The 22,386-nt window shown below is 41.5% G+C and overlaps 1 protein-coding gene across 2 annotated transcripts; it reads right to left on the bottom strand.

Annotated features, from left to right (window-relative positions):
* Positions 1-1,771: 1,771 nt before the first annotated feature.
* LOC137883626 (interferon alpha/beta receptor 2-like) lies at positions 1,772-18,276 on the bottom strand. 2 transcript variants are annotated; one of them, XM_068725176.1, is made up of 9 exons: positions 18,168-18,276; positions 17,508-17,604; positions 17,222-17,342; positions 10,636-10,796; positions 9,188-9,351; positions 8,425-8,581; positions 7,514-7,638; positions 6,822-7,020; positions 1,772-3,794 (listed from the first exon to the last, which is right to left on the bottom strand). In XM_068725176.1, exons 2-9 carry the CDS (start codon positions 17,554-17,556, stop codon positions 3,622-3,624), a joined length of 1,149 nt encoding a protein of 382 aa, XP_068581277.1. In that variant the 5' UTR covers positions 17,557-17,604; positions 18,168-18,276; the 3' UTR covers positions 1,772-3,621. The 2 variants fall into 2 exon arrangements, with proteins under 2 accessions (XP_068581277.1, XP_068581276.1); XM_068725175.1 differs by lacking the exon at positions 1,772-3,794 and having other exon boundaries at positions 4,989-7,020.
* Positions 18,277-22,386: the final 4,110 nt, after the last annotated feature.

Raw genomic sequence — 22,386 nt, 5'->3', positions numbered from 1 at the left:
TGACTGTAATGTAATTTAATGTAGTGCTTCTGGAGACGGTGCCGTGCCCTGGTGCCATGTGTTCCAAACTGTGTGCTACTTCTCTGTGAAGAGAGATTGGGTTCAATTATCACTGCTGTTAACTAGTGTCGCTTTCTTGTTTTAAGAAAGTAGTTTTCAGTTGCCTTGTGAGCATTTCATTTCTTGCAAGTCTATGAAATGTCTTGCTATTTATACGCCTTCCCAGGAGATTGGGTTGTCTGCTTAGTGTATACAAAAATGACACATTAAAACGCCAGTCGCTAGCTGTCTCATTTTGAAAGGTAGAAATGTATTTTCATTGATTATAATCTTAAACTACTGGATACTGAGGATCTGATCCTTCCATCTTTAGCCCATGGAGTATGTAATGAACATCGTCAATGGAGTAGGTAGGCTTAACAGCTATTTGTGAAGACAGATAGGTACTATATGCAGACAGAATTACATTGAGATCCAGAACAACAACACCTAAAGGTATAATATGCCACAATTTCCTAAAAAACAATGTATTGACTCATACAAAATGAATCCCTCTGAATCATCACTTATGACCCATTAGAAGTGTGTGGCGGTGTGTGTCTGCAGAGACCCTACCCTCTGCCTGTGTTTTCTCCTTTGTTCTTATTTTGCTGTGTTTGTGACTCTTCTGGGCATCAGCAAAGTGTATTTGGACCTCAAGTGGGGATGTAACCCAGAGCCAATAAGCAGGGTGTGCATTCTTTTCCCAGGTCAAACACCGCCTGTAACTGTCAAAGAGACATGTGAATGTATTGAGTTCATATGGTACCGTGTGTGGTACCTCAAGGTGTCGTAGTTCGTCATGTAATGCCGTAAAGTAACGGGCCAGTGTTGGCGTGGGCATATGACCGTGGCATTGTGGGTCGTTTGCTGACGGAAGCAGAGAGGAGTGAACGACCCCAGGTTAAACTAATTCTGCACGTGGTCCAAGAGGTGCACACGGTAAAGTGTTCATTTGTACATGTATTTGTGTGTATTGTTGTTGACCTGCATTTGCGTTTACATGTGTTGCATTTTTTTGAGTTTGTAGTTTGTAGTTTATGTCATTATTAATATGCTAATATGTGCTAGCCTGTTTAGCAACGGACATTTGCCTGAGAGACTCCAGGAAGAGCTCGCAATTTATGTAAAATGTTTGTTTGTTTGTAGTTTTCACGGTGTCTGAGATGCAGAAGAGAGAGAGAGAGAGAGAGAGAGAGAGAGAGAGAGAGAGAGAGAGAGAGAGAGAGAGAGAGAGAGAGAGAGAATGCGGAAAATAAAGTGCATCAAATACATCAGTACGAAGCGTCGCCATTCTTGCTGGACCAGTGTAGCTACACCGCCGCTTTGTCACACTCGTCCTTGTACAGAGGCTCACAGACCTCACAGGCCTGAGACCACGGATCTATAAAGAGAACTGGACACAGCGTTGGAGGCAGTTGCTCTTTGGTGCATGAAGCAAAAACGTTGAACTTCTAAGTATGGAATTCAGATGAAAAGAGTTTCGGCAAGATGACAGACTGTATGCAGAAAATGCTCTGAGCTCTGTCTGCTTTTCACAATTTTTCCAAACTATCCAACTCTCATTATTTGGTCCTCTTGAACTGTTTAAGTACTGAAAATGAATTACACCACGATGACAAAAATGAACCCTTTCTTAGCCTCCTGCAACATAGCACCCAATGGCCACTATAATGCAGCTAAGATGGAACTTTCCACCTAGAGCTTAAAAAGAAAATACCCTTTCCTCAGCATCAGAACCAGCTTTATTGGCCATATATGCGTACGCATACAAGGAATTTGACTCCGGTTTACACATTGCTCTCAACGTACATACACAAGTTTACAATAAACAAGAAAAATCTAAAAATAAAACAAGGACAATAAAAAAGTAGAACAGATGTAAGTATACACATTTAACAACTATGTACAATATAAATATATATCCAAAAGTTTTATATATATATATATGAACATAGACCCATACAACAACAATGACAAATTAATTAGGTGATAGTGCAAATGGAGGTAATAGTGCAGTATGTCTGATTAATTGTTTATCAGAGTGACGGCCAGTGGAAAGAAGCAGTTCCTGTGTCTGGTAGTTTTGGCGTACAGTGCTCTGTAGCACCTACCAGAGAGGAGGAGTTGGAACAGCTTGTGTCCAGGGTGTGAAGGGTCTGCAGTGACCTTTCCTACCTGTTTCCTGACTCTGGAGGTGTACAAGTCCAGGATGGAGGGCAGGCTGGAACCAATGATTCTCTCTGCAGACCTGACAGTCCGTTGTAGTCTATTTCTGTCCCGTTTAGTGGCTGAGCCAAACCATACAGTGATAGAGGAGCAGAGAACAGACTGGATGATGGTGGAGTAAAACAGGATCAGCAGCTCTTGAGGCAGGTTGAACTTCCTGAGCTGGCGCAGGAAGTATAACCTCTGCTGGGCCTTTTTCTGGATGGTGTCGATGTTGGGGGCCCACTTCAAGTCCTGGGAGATTGTGGATCCCAGAAACCTGAAGGTCTCCACAGCAGACACAGTGTTGAGTATGGTGAGGGGGGGGGGGGGGCAGTGTTGGGGGGCTCTTCCTGAAGTCCACTGTCTTCTCCACAGTTTTGAGCTTGTTCAGCTCCAGGTCGTTCTGACCACACCACAGAACCAGCTCTTCAACCTCCTGTCTGTACGCAGACTCATCACCGTCCCCAATGAGGCCGATGACCGTTGTGTCGTCTGCGAACTTCAGGAGTTAACAGATGGATCCTCTGAGGTGCAGTCGTTTGTGTAGAGGTAGAAGAGCAGTGGGGAGAGCACACACCCCTGAGTGCTGATAGTCCGGGTGCTGGATGTGATTTTTCCCAGCCTCACCTGCTGCGTCCTGTCTGTCAGGAAGTTTGTGATCCACTGACAGGTGGAGGCTGGCACAGTGAGCTGGGAGAGTTTGGGTTCAAGTATTTCCACAAACGGAACTCTTGTACATTCCTTGCATATTCCTGTCGACAAAGAGCCAACAGACAGCTCAAAGGAAGGACGTACGGGCCGAAGAAGGAAGAATGCTGTCTTGGAAGTAACAAAACAGCTAACTGACAAGGTGGACACACTCAACACCCAGCTGCAGCAGAACAACTTCATACTATCTAAATCAGTCAAGTTCAATGCAGCAGAGATCGAAGACTGCAAGAAATAGCTACAAACCACGGCTACAAAGGTGTCGACAATAAAGAAAGATATCGCAGAAAAAGAAGGTGAAGATACATTGCAGTGGTTGTTATATTACCGGTGAAAATTTCTTCACCATGGTTCCCGAACATCAACCACATTGTGGACTTTAGGCAGACATGAGGAAAACAAAACACGGCACGTCATCTTTCAATTTCCACAGAGAGCACATCGAGACTGTGGAAGATGAACAAGGATTCCTTGGTCTGCATTTCAATAGAAGATAGCCCATTGGCGAGTATGACAATATTCCACTGACTTCCAGTACAACACGGGGTCATGCCATCTGCAGAAGTTCTCTGATGACTCTGCAGTGGTCGGGTGTATAAGGGACGGACGGGAGGAGGAGTACAGGGCAGGAGTGGATGACTTTGTGGAGTGGGCCGGTAGAAATCACCTGCTTCTGAACGTGGCCAAGACCAGAGAGATGGTGGTCGACTTCGGGAGGAGGACGACGGCTCCGCAGCCGCTGAGAGTTCTGGGAGAGGATGTGGACATGGTGAAGGAGTACAAGTTCCTGGGTGTCTCCATCGACAGCAGACTGAACTGGAAGGCCAACATCAACACTGTGTACAAGAAGGGGATGAGTCAACTCTTTTTCTTGAGGAAACTCGGATCCTTCAACGTGTGCAGTAAGATGTTGGAGATGTTCTATCAGTCTGTTGTGGCCAGTGCACTTCACTTTGCTGTAGTCTGCTGGGGGAGCAGCATTGGAGCCGGAGACACCAACAGACTTAATAAACTGGTTAAGAAGGCCGGCTCCATCATCGGCTGCAAACTGGACAGTCTGGAACAGGTGGTGGAGAGGAGGACACTGAAGAAACTATTATCCATATTGGATAACCCGGACCACCCTCTCCACCACCTACTGCAGGGACAGCGGAGCACTTTCTCCAACAGAATGATCCAGCTCCGCTGTCATAAGGACAGGTACAGGAGAACATTCCTCTCTACCGCTATAAGACTCTATAATAAATCACCTCGGGCCAAATCAAATCATTAAACCTCTGCACTACTGTTTATTTAGTTAATATTATTCTGTTATTCTATTCACTGTGTATATAGTGTGCATTTTTTATATAACATCTTTACTCTATTAAAATTGTACTGTATATATTGTGTATTGTGACATGTGTATTTTTCTTTTTTTTTATATATATATAATATTAAGATTTTTATACCTGTAACCTATTGCTGCTCTGGAACCTATTGCTGCTTGTAACAAAATAATTTACCCTCGTGGGATCAATAAAGTTACTATCTATCTATCTATCTATCTATCTATCGTTATTCTTTGAGCTGCAACCCCGGTGATGTGAAACACACTTTGGGTCAAATGAAAAATTCATTAAAAACATTATTCAAAGGGGTGAGAAGGTTTTCTTCAACAACTTATAATCACCCACAGCATACATGTCATTGGGACATATATCACATGTCAGATCAACATTTGATTATGTATAGATAAAGAATTTACAAACTCAGATTTAGTGCATTATGGGAAAATAATGAAAACACATAGTAGGCGGCAACATCACTTTTAACCACATGGCTTCTAACCAGTTAATCAGTGTGCTTATTTTTCAAATACAAAATTGGCCAAAATGCACGTTAACTTCGTATTGGTTTTCTATTGTACTTTTTACCTAAGCTGTATACTTTTTTCTAAATAAATCCTCTGTGAGTGATGTCCATGGAGCCAAGGACAGTAATTTATTTAGTTCATTCGAGATGAAATGAAAATTGCACTTTGCATTACGTAATAAAAATAAATACATTTCTTCGTATTTTATTTCAAAACCCATCCATCTTTTCTTCCAGTAAAACAAAATATGAAGTGACTGACCATTTTCAACCAATAACATCACGACATCAATCAATCTGCAACTTTTAACGACAAGGGAGGTGTGTGTGTGGAACGCTACATCATTCATTAAAATTTCCTCTTGTAACTGAACACCAAATATTCTGGTTCACTGGGGAATACGTCACAGCACAAAAGCTAAAGACGCTCTGACTTCCAAAAGCATTGCATTCACTTTTCTGTTTTCTGGTTTAAGTAAAACAACTGAACTGAAGGCAGTGCTGCTCGGTTTGTGTACCCCTGTCAACTTCAGTTGTTTGCACAGCATGGAGGCAAGAATTGTTCTTTAATGAGCCATTAGAAGTGTGCAAGATTAAGAAATGATAGCAACAGGATCCACTCCTCACTGTTCCCTTTAAATTCTACTTCCGGTGTGACCACTATTAATGTTATTAATAACACCTGCACTTTTCCTACTATGACAAGTCAAAATGTCTGCTGTGAAAAATATTTCAGTAATAAATTGGACTTTGGCTAACGTGAGGGATCTTTATGTTTGGCTTTTGGGCTGTTCTGTATCATTAGGTCGGATATATCCTCCTCTCAGAGAAGTTTCACAGTTATGACTTGGATGTTAACAAGGACAATCATTATAAGATAGAAACTGGTCACTTTAAGATGTATTGATGTGTGTCACAGGAAAATAGACCACTGTTAACCTTAACTACATTTAAATATTTCATACTTTTGGTCTGGACTTTTTTTTTCTCAATTAAGAAGGAATGTACTTGCAAGGATGTTACATATTAATGACAGTCATAGTAACGTGTCAGAGCAACATTTCATGTGTGTCTCATATATCCGGAAAATTCCTCTTCTTCCTCTTCCTCCTCCTCCTCCTGTGTTTTTTCATGCTGTGTCTCACCATCACAGTTACTGAGACAGTCAAACGAAGTGTTCATACATCTGACTTCATACCCATCCTCAGTAAAGTCTTCTTGTGTAGGAAGGGTTAATGTTGTCCGATCATCTGACTCCGTTTGCGAGTCTGTGTGGCTCAGAGTCCGTTTTGAGTTTGTGGGCAGCAGAGGCTCCACATCGGACAGAAAGTCTGTGAGAGATTCTCTTGTATTCTGCTCTTCTCCCTCGTTCCCTTCCAGTGCAGCGAGGGTGACTGAGAACAGATTGATATTCCCTAAGTTCTCACACACCTCTTCCTCCTCCTCCTCCTCCTGTGTTTTTTCATGCTGTGTCTCACCATCACAGTTACTGAGACAGTCAAACGAAGTGTTCATACATCTGACTTCATACCCATCCTCAGTAAAGTCTTCTTGTGTAGGAAGGGTTAATGTTGTCCGATCATCTGACTCCGTTTGCGAGTCTGTGTGGCTCAGAGTCCGTTTTGAGTTTGTGGGCAGTAGAGGCTCCACATCGGACAGAAAGTCTGTGAGAGATTCTCTTGTATTCTGCTCTTCTCCCTCGTTCCCTTCCAGTGCAGCGAGGGTGATTGAGAACAGATGGATATTCCCTAAGTTCTCACACACCTCTTCCTCTTCTTCCTCCTCCTCCTCCTCCTCCTTCACCTTACCTGTGACTGGTCCTTCGGGCATGAAAGAAACCTCTGTTCCTTCAGCTTTGGCCTCGTTTTGATCAAGCGCCCAATGTCTGATCTCAACCTCAAACTCTGTGTCCTGTACTTCCGCCTTCACTGTCGAACTCCCGGAGCCCCCTGACACAGCCACCTTGCTGTTCCCTAACACATCAAAAGAGTGCTGGCCGGAATTTTCACCTGAGGAAAGCTCCGCGTCTCTGTTCATGTAGACGTTTTCCCCTTCCTCCTCTTCCTCCTCCTCATCTGTGTCAGTGGTGGCAGCTTGTGGAGCTGGGGGATTGTGGCGCATCCTCTGTTGCTCCGTCTCTGCGCCAATGGAGATGTTGTCAGGGGCCGTCCTCTCCGGTGTGAGGGTGTAGCCTTGGCTCAGCGCCTCCTAGAGTAGCAAAGAGGGAACAAAGAAATAGAGACAGAGGAGGGCGAAGAAGTTGGGGAATATGACAGTGAGACAGTGTAATAGATCAATTGAACTCTAAGATGCACCGTCCCTGCTAAATACAGTAGGGTATCATCGAATCTACAGAATCAAATTATGGAACTGGAGGCAGCAAATGTTCAGTGTGAAATTAGAAGGCTAAATTGAAGCTACAATATCTCCTAAACAGCAGTGAACAGGAAGCTGGACTGGAATTAAGTGTCAATGCATGAAGGATTGTTAGTTTCAGAAAATTACAGAAATTGTTGCACACAGATGCACGTTGTTTGAAGCACACTGACTTCAAAGTATAGTTAAATGTTATGTTGATAGCCATTGAAAGGCATCGAATCTCAGATCTTAAAATGTTTAAAGGAATAGTTTTACATTATGAATTCTAAATCCGTACAAAAAACAAAATGTCAAATCGAGACAGACAGACAAAGTTTCTTACGAGTACTCCGGGCAGAGTTTCCTTCATTTTACAAAGGAATCCAGTGTAGTAGAGGCAAAACATGAGGCTCATTAGGGCACCAATACCAATCAGAAGAGCAGCAACTGCACCTACAAAAACAGGGTCTGCAGACACACACACACACACACACACACACACACACACACACACACACACACACACACACACACACACACACACACACACAGAAATGTTAGTGCCTTGCTCTTTGCTGGACCATGTACCAAAAAGTGTGACCAAAGTCATTTTTGGTTTACTTATGGCATTACGGTTGTATTCAACTCCAGATGGTTTTGCAGACATTGTACATCCGTAATTTAAAGATCCATCCTTTCCATCCATTATCCGTAACTGCTTATCCTTCTCAGGGTCCCAGCTGACCTTATATATAATGTATTGTGTACGTTTCTGTATTTTATAATCATGTTTCTTGTCTATGTATCAAAATTCCAAGGCAAATTCCTTTTATGTGAAATATACTTGGCAATGAACTGGATTGTGATTCATTGTGCTGTCAAATGACACCACACTTAATTAGGCATGGAAACACTGGGACAGTCAGATTTCTATAATATACACGTCCTAGACAATAATAGGTTTTCCCTTCAGGAAAACACGCCGCAGGATTCCCAGGCTGTCATGGCAGGAAAAGGGGTCAAAAAACAACAGCCCCAAATATGTCCACCTGTCATATATGATACTAAATTATTTCTGATCTCACCATTTATCCAGGTGCGTTGCAAGTGCGTCATAAGTGCATTACAGGTGCGTTACAGGTGCATCAGGAACCCTTGGCCATAAAATGACCAAAACAGCACTGGCTTGGGGCATTTAACTGCACTTCATGCTGCGCTTCTATTTGAAAATACAGCTATGAAAGTTCAGCTCACCTCGGCTTGGTTCCACAACGCTAGTGAGGGTGCAATTCAAAGCGGATGGCACATTGTTTCTGTTGGTATTAATCCTTATGTACACCTGTACACAGTACTCCGTGCCAATCTGTAGGTTGTTCACAGTATAACTGTTGTTTCGTGTGATGGCGGACTGCTGCAGGTAAAATATGAAGAAAAAAGTTAAATGATTTCCATTTGAGCCTCATCCGTGACCCCAGCGCTCTGTACAGTAACCTACCGCGGGGTTCGGTGACAGTATTGGGTTTAAAGCTTGGTTTCACCCTTAGTCAGACAACATCTATGGGATCGTGAAAATACCTTTGATGATATGAGCCGCTAGTAAAAGTAAAGTTTTTACTTTTCCCTTAACGTTTGCACGGGGAATTCTACGTGACTGAATCACTGAGTAACGCACAGAGTGCCCAGGATATGACATCATTATCTTTCCAAAGAGGAGATTGGAGTTTTAGTTGTTTTTTGTCTGAGGTAGAGGTACTCTGGAAGCAGAAATGATCACAGTTAAACCTACAAGGCCAGAGGAATAAGTGACTTGGATCTACATTAGGTAATACAACTGTTCCTTTTCAGGGCAGACAGACTTGTCAAAGCAGGAAAAGCACAGGTGCAATTAATAGGTTAACATCAGGGATGGCTGCAAAATGTAAAGTAAATGTAAGACTTCATGACAACATGGTCATCATACACAGTACGGTTCATTAGAAGACATTTGTTTGACAAAGGTGCAAAATGCGTGTCTTACCATTGCTCCTTTATGTTTGCTCCAAAAGATTTCGAACTGAACATCGTGGTAGATTGCCTTGATATCTTTGATTCTTAAACTTCGGTCAACTTCAGGGAGTGATATGTTGAGATGGATGCAGTAGCCACATCCAGCCAGAGTGACTTTTGGAGGACCTATTGTGGCTTGTTAGAAAAAAGAAAGCACATTCTTTTTAAATTAAAGTCAAAAAGGGTGAAATTAAATCTGAACTTGTAAATCTCAAGTGTATGGCATGTTTTTGGTTCACTCTGCTGCATTTGCATTTGCATTGTTTTCACTTTCAGACAATATTTTTGGCCAATGCTCTAGAAAATGTGAATACATTTGTATTAAATTTGAGTCAGCTGCTCATGTGGTGCTGTTATTTAAGTCCATGCATGTTACGCTTGTCTTTTGATAACAACATCATTTTCCATCTAACAAATCTTAGGGTATTTTCAACCTTGGGCTAGTTTCCAGCCCAGGAAGTAAATCCCTAAGTGGTTACCTGCCATAGCCAATCCAAGGAGTTCATTTCTGAATCGACTTTTCATCAGACCCAAAAAAGAAATGTCACACTTGACCTTCATGGCAAATTTCAGCCTTCTAGGACAAAAACTGTGGCCGCCAATGGGTGAGGGAATTTTTGTGGACCAACCGACCAACCAACCGACCAGTCGGTTGGTTGGTCGGTTGGTCCACAAAATTTTTTTAACCAGCATCTCTATAGCTCACTCTAGTCACTTGAGTGAGCTATAGAGATGCTGGTTAAAAACCTGAATATCCCTTTCAGTATACTATAACCGGAGACATTTTTCTAGCTAACTAATGAACACAACAGTGGCATTTTCATGTCTGTGTAAGTCAGAAATAAAAATGTAAAATTAAGCCAGCAACTCAGTGAGGTTGTATCTGCTTTCAGATGTCAGCATGCTAAAAGAACCACCGGCACTGATGGCACTAAATAGTAACACAGGGGATCACTTAAGTATCACATTTTATTACAATTCATCTCATAGTTGTTGAGATATTTCAAACACTACCACCACTGCAGAAGACGGTGTAGCGAGATGACGTCATCAAAAGAGCGCACAATCAAACCTCATACGAAGGTTTTCTACCCTGAAGAAACATGATGGATGTTTTCGTCTCTTCGGTCACACGCATCGTGGACAACATGCTTCATTTGGTATGTCTGTTTCCCTTGCGCTTTTTCAACCTCAGCCAAGACGAAAAGCCTTTTCACAAATTTTCAGAACGTTTTTTTAACGTGGATGGAAACACATTGAGTTTAAAATGAGGAAAATAGCAAAATTCCTCTAATCTACCTCCCTAATAGAATCAATAAGACTGAGTCCTATCTCTTAGCGACAAATAATAATATAATATGTCATTTGTTAATCCAAGGCAACAAGCATGCAACTCAAAAGACGGTCATGTTGACGTACTCTGTGAGAAAGGGGTGAAGCTGATTTTGCTGGATCTTTCAGACAGGGTCTGGTTGTAGGACGCCTGGACAGTCAGGAAAGCCTCCTTAAGTGGTGGAAGCGTCAGATTAAGTGATGTCGTCATTGAGTTTGATAGACGTTCCTTTACTCTCCCGCTCAGCCTGCACAAAGAAAAACAGAGCTCAAACATTTTATTTCATGCTTTCGGTGCTCTCATTATGGCAGGATCATTTCTTTTGTTCCAGTTGACTAGGGGGAATAAACTATCACATACTTAGTAGTAAAGTTTGATTATCGGTCAATATTGGCTCAACACAGATATATCAGTAATTAACAAGAAACTGCAGTTTAGAAATGCCAGTGTTGACCAGAGAGCACTGACACGTTTATTATTCAACTGTCAAATGTCCTGTTCAGTATTTGTCTTGTTTACAATTCTTTAATAACACAATTTATTAAGAGATCTTTCACAAAAATGTTGATGCAATGCGTTTATGTAAAAAAAGAAAAAAGTTCAACAGAAATATCATTTCTATCCTCAACCTTTTAACTCACAATATGAGCATAGGCCTCTAAAAACCCAGCATAGGTTGGGTCTAGTTTTAATAGCACCCACATTGCAGATATTCTGTGTTGAATATCAGCATGAGAACGCTCAGGCTGAACACACATACTGTTAATCCACGAATTTGAAGGTGATGGATGATGATTCAGTCTTTATTTACTCATGATATAGGTTAAAACTAAAATAGTTTGGTGATAAATAATGTTTCTTTGGATTTTGAGTTTCAAAAATGTTATCCCTAAATTTGATATAGGCATGATTACCCAGGTGTCAGTACCAACAATGCTATTTCCACCCAGATTTGTAGCCTAAACCTAACAGTGTAGCCTATTAATCAACCCTGAACCTAAACTAAATTCGAACATCACGAGCCAACTTCAAATCACATTCATGAGACAATTTGTCTACGACCCTAATTTGTAAAAATGAGCAAGCCATGAGGGCTGGTTCCAAGAAGCAACAATGTTGTTGATTTTTGGAAAGAAGTGAGAGCTCTTAATAACTGCAAAACATCTTTACCATGCACTGTTGATGGAATTTCAGGAACAGACAACATTGCTGAGTTACGGCGACAGCATTACAGCACCTTATTCAACATTACAGTCATTTAGCAGACGCTTTTATCCAAAGTGACTTACAATTCAGATTCTATCACATTTCTACAGTAGGCACAGCTACGGGGGGCAATTTTGGGGTTAAGTGTCTTGCTCAAGGACACATCGGCATGCGACTAGCGGAGCCGATCCTCTGATTGGAGGACGGCCCTGCTCTCCACTTGTCCACAGTCGCCCTATTTAACTGTATCAAAAGTGATGTGTATAAGGTGGACAATTTTGAGAGTATTGAGTCAATGGCAATTACGTTATATGAGGTGTACCAAGCTATAAATAAGCTGTCTGAAGGCAAAGCAAGTGGTTTAGACCATATTACTGCTGAACACATTAAATATGCTAGTCCGAGGTTAGCTCCTCTCCTCGCTATTTGTTTTTATGGCTTCATGATTGTTGGCTTGTTACCAGACTCAATGCCATCTGTTCTCTGAGTGCCAGTCATTATAAACAAAGCTGGTAAAGTATGTAGCCTATAATTACAGCGCTATCTTGATCTGTAGAACCAGAGAGGACAAATGTCTAATCTTCCCTGACTTCAAATTGTCTGCTAACAATCTTGGTGTCTGTGATGAAGTCAAATATCTTGGACATTTTATAACAGAACACACGACCGATGATACTGACATTTCGAGGCAATGGATGTATGCACAAGCAAAGTTAGTTTGGTCTGTGTACAGATGGAGTGAAGATGTCTCCGTGTATATTGTACACTGCTCTACTGCACACTTGTAGATGGAGTAGTGCCAGTGAGATGTGTGTGGCTGCACGAGTCAGTACTTTCCAAACTGTGTTAAGAAATCTCTTGTATAAATGTATTTAATTGACTCTGACAATGAGATCATAGTGGTTTTAACCAACATAAGGTTTAGTAGCACACGCTACCAGTCCCAGCAGTGGAGACAATGGTACAGCTGTCTCTTTGTAAGGCATTGCTAGGCCTATGTACTTTTATTGTTTGTGTATGTCATTTTATGTATTTGTCTTATCTGGACCCTGAGTCTGAAATAAAGTGTATCTATCTATCTATCTATCTATCTATCTATCTATCTATCTATCTATCTATCTATCTATCTGTCTGTCTGTCTGTCTGTCTGTCTGTCTGTCTGTCTGTCTGTCTGTCTGTCTGTCTGTCTGTCTATAGCTCGTACACGGCGTAGTAACTGATGTTAGACAACATTGTTTGCACTGCAATTTGTTTCAAGGATAAAACACGAGACGCTACTTTTGCTTAAAAAAAGAGAGAGTAGGCCAGAGGCTCTTATGTAACTGGACGTCTCATTGCAGAATATAAGAGCCTATACTGAAACAGCCTCTTGTCGTTTTCAGGCAATTTAATGAAGTTAAAGATTTATAAAAATACGTATGGTTTAAGAAGCAGCTGTGGAAACGGATACTAAGAATCAGTGACATGCAGTGAGGTTCGTGGCTGGTGAGGCAGGTTCTATATGAACCCAATAGAGTAGCTTAAATCACGTTCAATTGGCAGCTTGCACATTGACTATTGGTTGTTTTTCATATCAGCATTCTTTACACACACATAGGTAAGGAACATATTTAATTCCACCGGGAGCGTGTGCGCCGCGATCCGGCTGCACATCGTGTTATATTTTGAAAAATTACCGGATGCTCTATCTTTTTTCGGTGTCTGACTTCCTGTCTGGGTCGATCTGCTCTGTGCAGCTTGACGGGATAAACCCGACCCGTGGGCTCTCGCACGCCCTCTTCAGTGAGGCAGAGGTACTGTTTGCCTCCCCTCTGCTTTTTCACTGCGGTTTAATGACTGTCAGATCAGCAACACTAAATATGTTCTACACAGACGTGAAATACATTATTCTATGTAAAGAAAGAACATATAATAAAAGTGTCTACAAATATTTCAGTGGTGACAAACAATGAGAAAGCAAAAGACACGCGCTCAACCCAGTTAGTGAGGATTCACAGTCTGAGGTGAGGAACAGCTGGTCACTGCCTCACCTCACTGTCTCCTCTGTTTGAACAGGACATGCGCTAATTCAGAGACTTTGATTATGAAAATGCTTGAAATGATTGGAATCATACAGAAATTACATTTATAGCACAGATCGGTAGAGAAATATTCATATTTATTTTATCATTATTTGCTTTTTACTTTTCATGATGGCAGGCCTCCCCTGACCGCACGTCCCTGCAAGAATCACCCACAGTCATTCATAGACTGACGCAGACTGATTTGGGCCCACTGACTTTTCTGCTTCAACTACAGTGTTTAATTGAAATAAAGTATTTATAAGTATTTTTATTAATACTCACCCACTGGTATATGCGCTCCATTGCTGTGGTTATGGTGCCAAACTGACCTAGATTTTTTTTTTTCTTTTTGCCGGATCTCATGTTCACAAATCTTTGTATTTTTTTTTTCCTCAACCTTCAATTGTTTTTTTCTTTTATAGCAGTTTTAGTAGTTGAATCTTACACTGCACAACAAAATAACAACTACTGCTAATCATTGACATATTCCAGACTGTGATAATCCCCCCAACAATGCTTCAACACGGGGTTATTTAGCTCACTATAGATGCCACTAAATCACACTGCTCCTTTAACTTGTGTATTCAGTTCTGTCACTGCAGGCAAATACAATCAATTGAAATGTCGTCCTCCACAGTGACTGTCAGAAGCAAAGATCAGATCATCTGAAACTGAAATACACACACAAAGAAGCACTCACATCCCCTCACAATATCTTTTTATAAGAGTGCTTGAATTATCAGTTCCCTAAAAACTATCAGCCGGCCTCTCTGTGGTCACAGCTCCACTGCACCCACACAAGATGGCATGGAAACAAACCCCACTGAGACACAGCGCCTCAGCCACCGTCAAAGAAAGCAGAGGTCAAAGAGAGAAGAAGGTCCCTGCAGTCAGATATTCCATCAAAGATCAAAGAAGACGCTGAAGGAAGCCATAGATTGTCAGACCTTGTACTGACTGAAAACACGACCAAATGAAACAGATAAGGCTGATATATCATGACTTTATTCACACTGATATAAATCAAATATATTTAGAATTCTGATTTTTTTTTTGTAATATATTTTCATTAATATTGGCTATTTTCCTTCTGAGTATAAAGAATATATACAAACATTTTTTACTGAATCCCGTCTAAAAAGGCCCTGAACTGGCGGTGCTGTAAACTCCTGGACCTGATGTAACAGACATGACATGTTCATAATTCAAGCATTTGCTGCACAGTGCCTGTTGGTGTATAATGCAGTGCAGAACAACTGCTGGATCTGCATTTTCCTCCTCTAACTTCCTTTGTACCATCTGGTTTTTTTTTGGCCTGTCATTGATGGGCTCCATCTGTGGTAATGTTCCACGGTAAACCAGCCCACTCAATCACATTGCACAGCTTCTGAAAAATATATCCTTGGCTGTGGTGCGACCGTGCGTTGGACACAAACTCAACAACTCTTTTGTCACTTTCGAATTGGTCATAAACACCCCTGATGAAAATGGCTAGCTGAGCATTGTCGCTTTTTTTGTCTGTGCTTTCGTCAAGTGCCACGGAGTATGCAACCTCTGGCTTTATGCCAGTGGTCATAAATGTCACTCGATATTTATTTATTACACTATATTTATCCCGTTGAGGGGGAAATTTTTCTCTGTACCAGGGAGCAGTGGGCTGCCCATGACAGGCGCCCGGGGAGCCACTAGGGGGACAGTGTCTTGCTCAAGGACACTTTGACTCAGCTCACGTCCCAGCCAAGGATCGAGCTGCCGACCCTCCGGTTCCCAGACAACCCTCTTAGCCTAGTGAGCTAGTCGCCCCCCGATAGCTCGTTAATCCGCTCTTCCACTGTGTTCGCCGATAGACAGATATTGCTGAACAAGCTCTTCTTTTCTGGACACAGAATATCAGCGACATGCAACATGCAATGCTTCAGAAACTGCCCTTCGGTAAACAGCTTTCCTGCTTTGGCCAATAACTCACTCACGACTTAACTTGCCTCAACTGCAGCATCACCATCCTTCTTATGGAAAGGACTTTGCTGAGACGTTAGTCCTTTCTGGAGCTGCGTTTGTTCCTCTCGTCTCCCTGGTTCTTCTCACACTGTTCTGTGTTTAGTCGAGTAATGACGCTTGAGATTTTATTCTTTTGAAACAGCGACTTTTTCCTTCATCCACTTTCCTTTCCGTTTTGGAAAGAGACATCTTTGTTGTTGAAACAACTAATGAAGCCCAGTGTAACCTGCTCTCTTCATATCCAAAACTGACCGGTCATGTGCGGTCACCTTTGACCTTTGCACCAAACTAAATACATTTTTTTAATAGAATTTCGTTTTTAAAGGCTATGTTAAAGGCTAGTTTAAATTGATATGAAACAACTAGAAAAAGGGGGCGAAGGGGGGGCGGCAGGTTGAGACCCATGGCCTAGTGGTTTAAAATTCTAAGCATTAACCACAACGTCCTCAAGCTTACTAAGAACATTTGATGCATGTTGGCTCCATCTCTCTCAGCTTTCATTTCCTGTTGTCTCGCTACTGTCTACATATGCAAGACATATGCAAGCCCAAAATGCAAGAGTACAGAAGCTGCCCTCTGACAAGGAGAAATAGAGCCTGGGAGCTGCCCTGTAGAAGGCTATGGACCTGATGATGTGAATGATTGACTTGGGGGTGGAGAGAAGGCAGGCTGAGGTGGATCTGAAGGGCCGAGAAGGTTAGTAGGGAATGAGCAGGTCTATATGGGTATTGGGGGGGGGGGGGGGGGGGGGGGGGGGGGGGGGGGCACTTGGTATAGGGTTTTGTAGGTGAATACCAAGATTTTTTTGATCTGATGGGAGAAAGAAAGACAGTATTTTTTAGGACTGGTGTGAGTTAGAAATCTGGCGGAATGCGTTCTGGACCAGTTGGAGTCTGTTGATGGACCTAGCACTGTGGAGGGGTGAGTTGTAATAATCAAGACAGGAGGAAATGAAGGCGTGGTTCGTAAAGTAAATCGTAAAGCCTAGGAAAATAATAGCAGCTTTTTGGAAAATCAAATGTTATATTTATTTATTGTATTATTGATATTATTTTGTGTAAGTTAATTAGCATCTTTTATTTATTTCATTGTTGTCCATGATTTGCCTTCGCCTTCTTTCTGACAATGAGAATAAAAATATGTTTCAATAAATGAAAAAAGCCAAACTTTACACACAAGCAACCGTACAAAGAATAAAAGAAAAAGCACACTAAATTTGCAGCGTAGTCTTGTTTGTGAGTAAAATTTGAATTTGAATTTGAATTTGGCCAGACCTTCCATGCCAACATCACTAAAGGAAAGTTTTGAGTTTCGATAACGATAATGTTTCCTCCTACCCAAAGAGAAAATGGCATCAGAGCATTTGATAGAACATGGGAGCAGGCAGCAGGATGGTGAACATTACCTCCAGATGACCCGGTACTGTGTTCCTGCTGGGGTGCCAGGGCCGGGATCCCAGTGCAGGACATGCTGGAAGTTGTTCGAGATGACTTTAAGATTTACCGGAGCAGGAATGAAGCTGAGCACTGTGTGAACAGGTGAACACGTGATGCAGTGTGACTCACACACACTGCTGCGATGACAGATCAAGGTGCAAAGACACGCCCGACAGGGAGAATGGTATCTCAGGTATTCAATCAATGTTGCTTTCAAATGTAAGTCACTTCTCTGAGTGAACTTGGTTTACTCACCGGGATAAAGAAGTAATGTGAGATAAAGCACGAGAGGCAATCCATCCATCCTATCTCATACAGACTGTGTCCCCCGGAGAGCGCATGGTGATCGGCACTGTTTCAATGCAGACAACATGTTCCTTATGTTCGCTATGAAGCATTCACACATACTGCTGGACGTTCTTTATTGAAAGAATACCTACATGTCTCTCTCTTTACGCTCTGATCTTTTACCCATTCATAATTATACAACAGACTTTATGAACGTTCTGTTAAAGCGCACGCATTGGAGTCATTACATTAGGTTCATATGAATAATAGTACGCGAACTGTTCCAATTCTGAGCGTATGTACTTATTGATGTCATTGTTCTAATAGAGTTGACCTGCCATAACTGACAAACCAATATTTCACAACAAAGGTGTATTAAAATGCTATAAAATACCGAACACAGATGAGAACTTTTCTGACAGAGTTCATTGCTTGTTGCTCATATGAACAGCTGATTTTCTACAACTAATAATAACAATGTTACAGCTACATTTAACGTTACAGTAACGATAGACTCCAGCGGCTGGTTCTGAATGTTTAACTCGTAAAGTGACAGTAGTGTTGGTTAACAACTAACATAAAAAACAAACAAACATCGTTTGTCATGATATTTGTTCAGTGACTTACCAACACACACCGGTTGTGAGAGTCGTTTCAATGTCCGAGAAGCAAATGCGATACACTCGTTGAGCAGCCCGTATAGTAGCTGCGCGTTTCCGTCTGCTATCGACTCTACCAGGGATACTCTGGAGCGAAGATAACGCTGTAGCAGCTCCGCCATAGGATTACGTTGGTACAAGTCCTGTTTCCGGAGGGGGCGTGGCCACGAGGCCTCGTCTCGTTTGAGAGTGTTGTGAACGTAATGTGGATCAATAAATAAAGACTGGGTTGTATTTGCATAGTCTTATTATATTTACTTTAGCTACCAGTAGACATTTACACATCCAAGCCATGTTAAGCAGTCAGTTCTCGCGAGTTTGTTAATGAGACAGCGAAAGGTCCCGAACAAAGTTATTATCCTCCAGATTAATCGGTCTGAAAAATGCCATTTGATTGTCAGAATGTTTGGAAGATACGTGGCCTGTGAAAGGTGGGTCTGATGTTTACTTTGATGACTATAGAACGCAAGAATCGGTCATAAACTGTGTTCACGTCTCCCATTTGAGGGTGTCTCTGCTGTGAACTGTCTCTGTGTCTTTCTCGTTTCCCGAATTTGTAGCTCCTCGATTATTTTCCTCGCCAGACGAGAGGAGTCGAGGCAATAGGCAGTTTACAGATCTCCTCGCTCCGGAGCCGTCATTTTAAAGCGACATCAATATGACGTATGGCACAGCTGCATCAGCTGTCCATTGTTTTGTTGTACTGTTGTATTTTATTATCTCTGTCAGATGAGCATAACAGTTCATATATGAACTATTAATTCAATTCACAACGTGGCAAAATGTGAAACGAATGTATGGACATATAGAAGTATAGGTCTTTGTATTATAGCCTTAATATATTTTATTGTGTGAAGCAATACCTGTTTGAATGAAATGTACCATACAAATTGTGACATATGATTGAGTGATATTATATACACACAAACACAATCCTGGCTATGACATCATGAAATACAGCAAATCAGTGCTGAAAGCAAGAGAATGTTGTTATGTATATAATAATTTGAATAACTAACTAATAAACACCATGTAGTGATTGTAGCATGAAATGTCATCAAGGAATGTGATTAGAACAGAGCCTTACGAGGCACTACACAAACTGTGAATGGCAGCTTGATCGATCTGATCATATTAAATAGCTGCTATACAAAAGGAACAGTTCCATTTGTAGAGTGATTTGAGATTATTATACTTGGTTTGAGATCATTCCAACTGTGTGTAACGCCTCTTCCATTTGCTTTAGAGGGCCAAAAACATTTCCGCAGAGGACACACTGGTGTTTCCTTGCTTAAAGCTCCTCCATCAAGCCACCTTGATCCTTGAGGAGTGAGGACTCGAGGAGGCACATAGTAAGGAAATGAGAAAGACCCTCTGACTGTTAGTCTGACTGCCCATACTGACATCAAAAAAGATAAAAGCCTCTGCTATTTCATGTGTCACCTTCAAAGTAAAAGTCTTACTGCTGAATAATGATCTTTCTAAAAAGTTAAGAGTGTAAAACTGGATACATTCGAGTCAGCCTCCACATAGAAAGACATGGTCAAACCAGCCCCCATGTTGTTTGTGGCACATGTATAACCTAGGCATAGAATTAATCAGACTTAATCAGAAAGAATACATTTCCAAAGACCAAACTGGATTCAAAATGACCTCTTCAGATTCAGAAACAGAAACTCCGTGTCACTCAGACAGCAACAGAACATTCCAATGTGGGATTTCAATATTGACGCCCTTTAGCTCCATCTAGTTAGAATGAAAAAGAAACAGCCTATTGTCACAAACTAATTTCACTTGGGATTGATGGCAGACCACCTCAGAGTGTCACTGACCAGACTGTCGAAGACAGACTGTCGAAGACAGACGACCACACAGGGCGAGTGGGAGGAGGGTGGATGGGTCCAACAGGAGACTGTTGTTCATTGTGAAAGGAGAAGTCATCCTAAAATCACAAAGGCTAACTTAACCATGAACGTAAACAAATGCAGTTTTGATTTTCCATGATACAAACTCTGTCATGTTTTAATGGATGCTTACATTTTAATTTATGAAGGTCAAAAGCAATAATGAGGGTAGTTGTCATTGGAAATTAGAAATGAGGTACCAACTATATATTTATGTCTGTCGGTGTAGCTATTGGGTTGATGTAGGGGAAACCCACACAGGGTTTGCCCTACAGTGGGTATGTGCATGGTCATGACTTAAAAACCTTTCATTACCATCCTCCGACTGTAGTTCTATTATTATCAAATGCTGCCAAATGTTCTATTTGTTGCGCATGAGGTGTGATAAATATACGTTTCAATCTTTCCATTCCCCTATTTCATAGATATGTTCCTCCTTGTGTTTCTTCTTCCTATATATCTTCAGAAATGCCTTTCTAGTTATCTTATATTATCCCTCAGCAGGTCAGTATAGTTGTCATTTAACAGAATCGAAAGTGATTTTACTCGATGGCAATACATTTCTGAAACGTGGTCCTACTGCATGAGTGCACTTACCAAACGTCACTCTGTGTTTTCCAGGCTGAGCCCGTGTATTTTAATCTTGAATTGGTTCGGAGGCCACTAGAGGGCGTTCAAAGTAAAGGTAAAAGCTCATGGCAGTTCTTGAGCTCTATATGAGCTATTCACGTACAAAGTCTCTGAGAAACCAATGGACACACATTGACATCCTCATTCTTCTGGGATAACAAAAATCCACGAATACGCAATAGCATCTCACAGCCCAATAATTTGCACGTCATTTAGCATTTATTAACAACGCCAGTCTTGCTTTTTATGTGTCATTTTATGCCATGTAGTCTCTACTGACTGTAATGTGAATGTGTGAATATGCTATGCTCAGCGCAAGTGACGTACTATAAAAAGAGAGAAAGACTACTAATGGTGGATGGATCAAACAACATAGGGCTTTTAACCAGCAGACCGGTTTTCGAGAACGTTGATCGTATCCAAAGTGTCGTTGAGTTATTTTAAAATTACAGTAGTGATGCTTGTCAAGTGTTTTCCGTACTCATGTTACGTTGTTTAAGTTTTGTTTAAGGGTCGTCCTTCTGTCAGGTCCATGTCGATCTGTCCTTTGGCAAGACACTTAACCCCAAATTGCTCTCGTAGCTGTTCCTACAGCGTGTGAATGTTGTATGAATGTTAGATAGTTCTGATGGGCAGGTGGAACCTTGCACGGTAGCCCTGTCATCAGTGTATGAATGGGTGAATGATGACATGTAGTGTTAAAGAGCTTTGAGTGGTCGGAGGACTAGAAAAGAACTCTACAAGTACAGTCCATTTACCATTTACTTTGTCAGTCTGATGTTGTGACATACACAAGTACTTTGGTGAGTACGGTGTCATCATAGCTGATAGAAATGATTGCCTCAAAAATAAGGCTGGATTTATCCTTTACAAAGATGACATACAGTACTTTGAAAATATGGCAACAATTTATATTTTGTATGTTACGCTGTGATACCAGAAATGGTTGAGCAAAACAAAAAAAAAATATTAATTTAAAAGTAAAGCCAGAAATAATCCAACTCCCAACTCGTCCAATACCAGTGGTTGATCAGCGCCGATCGGCATCAAAAATCAACACACAGAGACCGCCTTTAAGCGGGTGTGTGCAACGTACTGGGCTTTCAATTCATTCCACTGTAAAATCTCAGCCGGCATCAGTGAACGGTAAGAGCACGTGACTTATTATAAAGTGCATAAGGGCGGGTGGGATGGTGGATGTGACAAACAAACCAATGTATCATCAACGGTTCGTATGATATCTTACGAAAAGTTACTCCTCATTTTTGTGTGTTTACTTAGCTAGGAACACTTGTTAATTTCCACCCGTTATATTCATACAGTCTTTTACAAAATAAACTTCTGACTTTACACAAAACAACTAAGTTAGGTTTAGGCAACCAAACTACTTGGCTAGGTTTTGGAAAAGGTCGTCCTTTGGGTTAAAAATGGAATTGCTGTTTCTGATATACGGAAGTTACGTGACAATTAAATCAATGTTGACTTCTCGTTTAACATGGGGAACCAACAGCACTGTCCAGGCTGAAAGGTCGGTGTTTGTTGGAACCATCCACCGCCTCTCCCTTCTCCCCTATGTGGGCTTGGTTTCCCATGCAAAACCAACTAACCAACTTCTTAACGAAGCTTATGTTGAAATGTTGGCATAACAGTCAT

This window comes from Cebidichthys violaceus, unplaced genomic scaffold (assembly GCF_023349555.1).
Source record: "Cebidichthys violaceus isolate CVI_PGR_0920_01 unplaced genomic scaffold, fCebVio1.0.p SCAF_34, whole genome shotgun sequence".
NCBI classification, from domain to species: domain Eukaryota; kingdom Metazoa; phylum Chordata; class Actinopteri; order Perciformes; family Stichaeidae; genus Cebidichthys; species Cebidichthys violaceus.
Note: the sequence above shows the minus strand (reverse complement) of the source record. Positions and strands in the feature narration are given on the sequence as shown.

Excerpts from the sequence above, each read along its gene's own strand:
- LOC137883626 (XM_068725175.1), bottom strand. The coding sequence starts at position 17,556 with ATGGATGGATTGCCTCTCGTGCTTTATCTCACATTACTTCTTTATCCC. Across the intron at positions 10,797-17,221 it reads CAGTACCGGGTCATCTGGAG|GCTGAGCGGGAGAGTAAAGG; the intron begins GTAATGTTCACC and ends TTCTTTGTGCAG. Across the intron at positions 9,352-10,635 it reads CTTCACCCCTTTCTCACAGA|CCACAATAGGTCCTCCAAAA; the intron begins GTACGTCAACAT and ends TTTTCTAACAAG.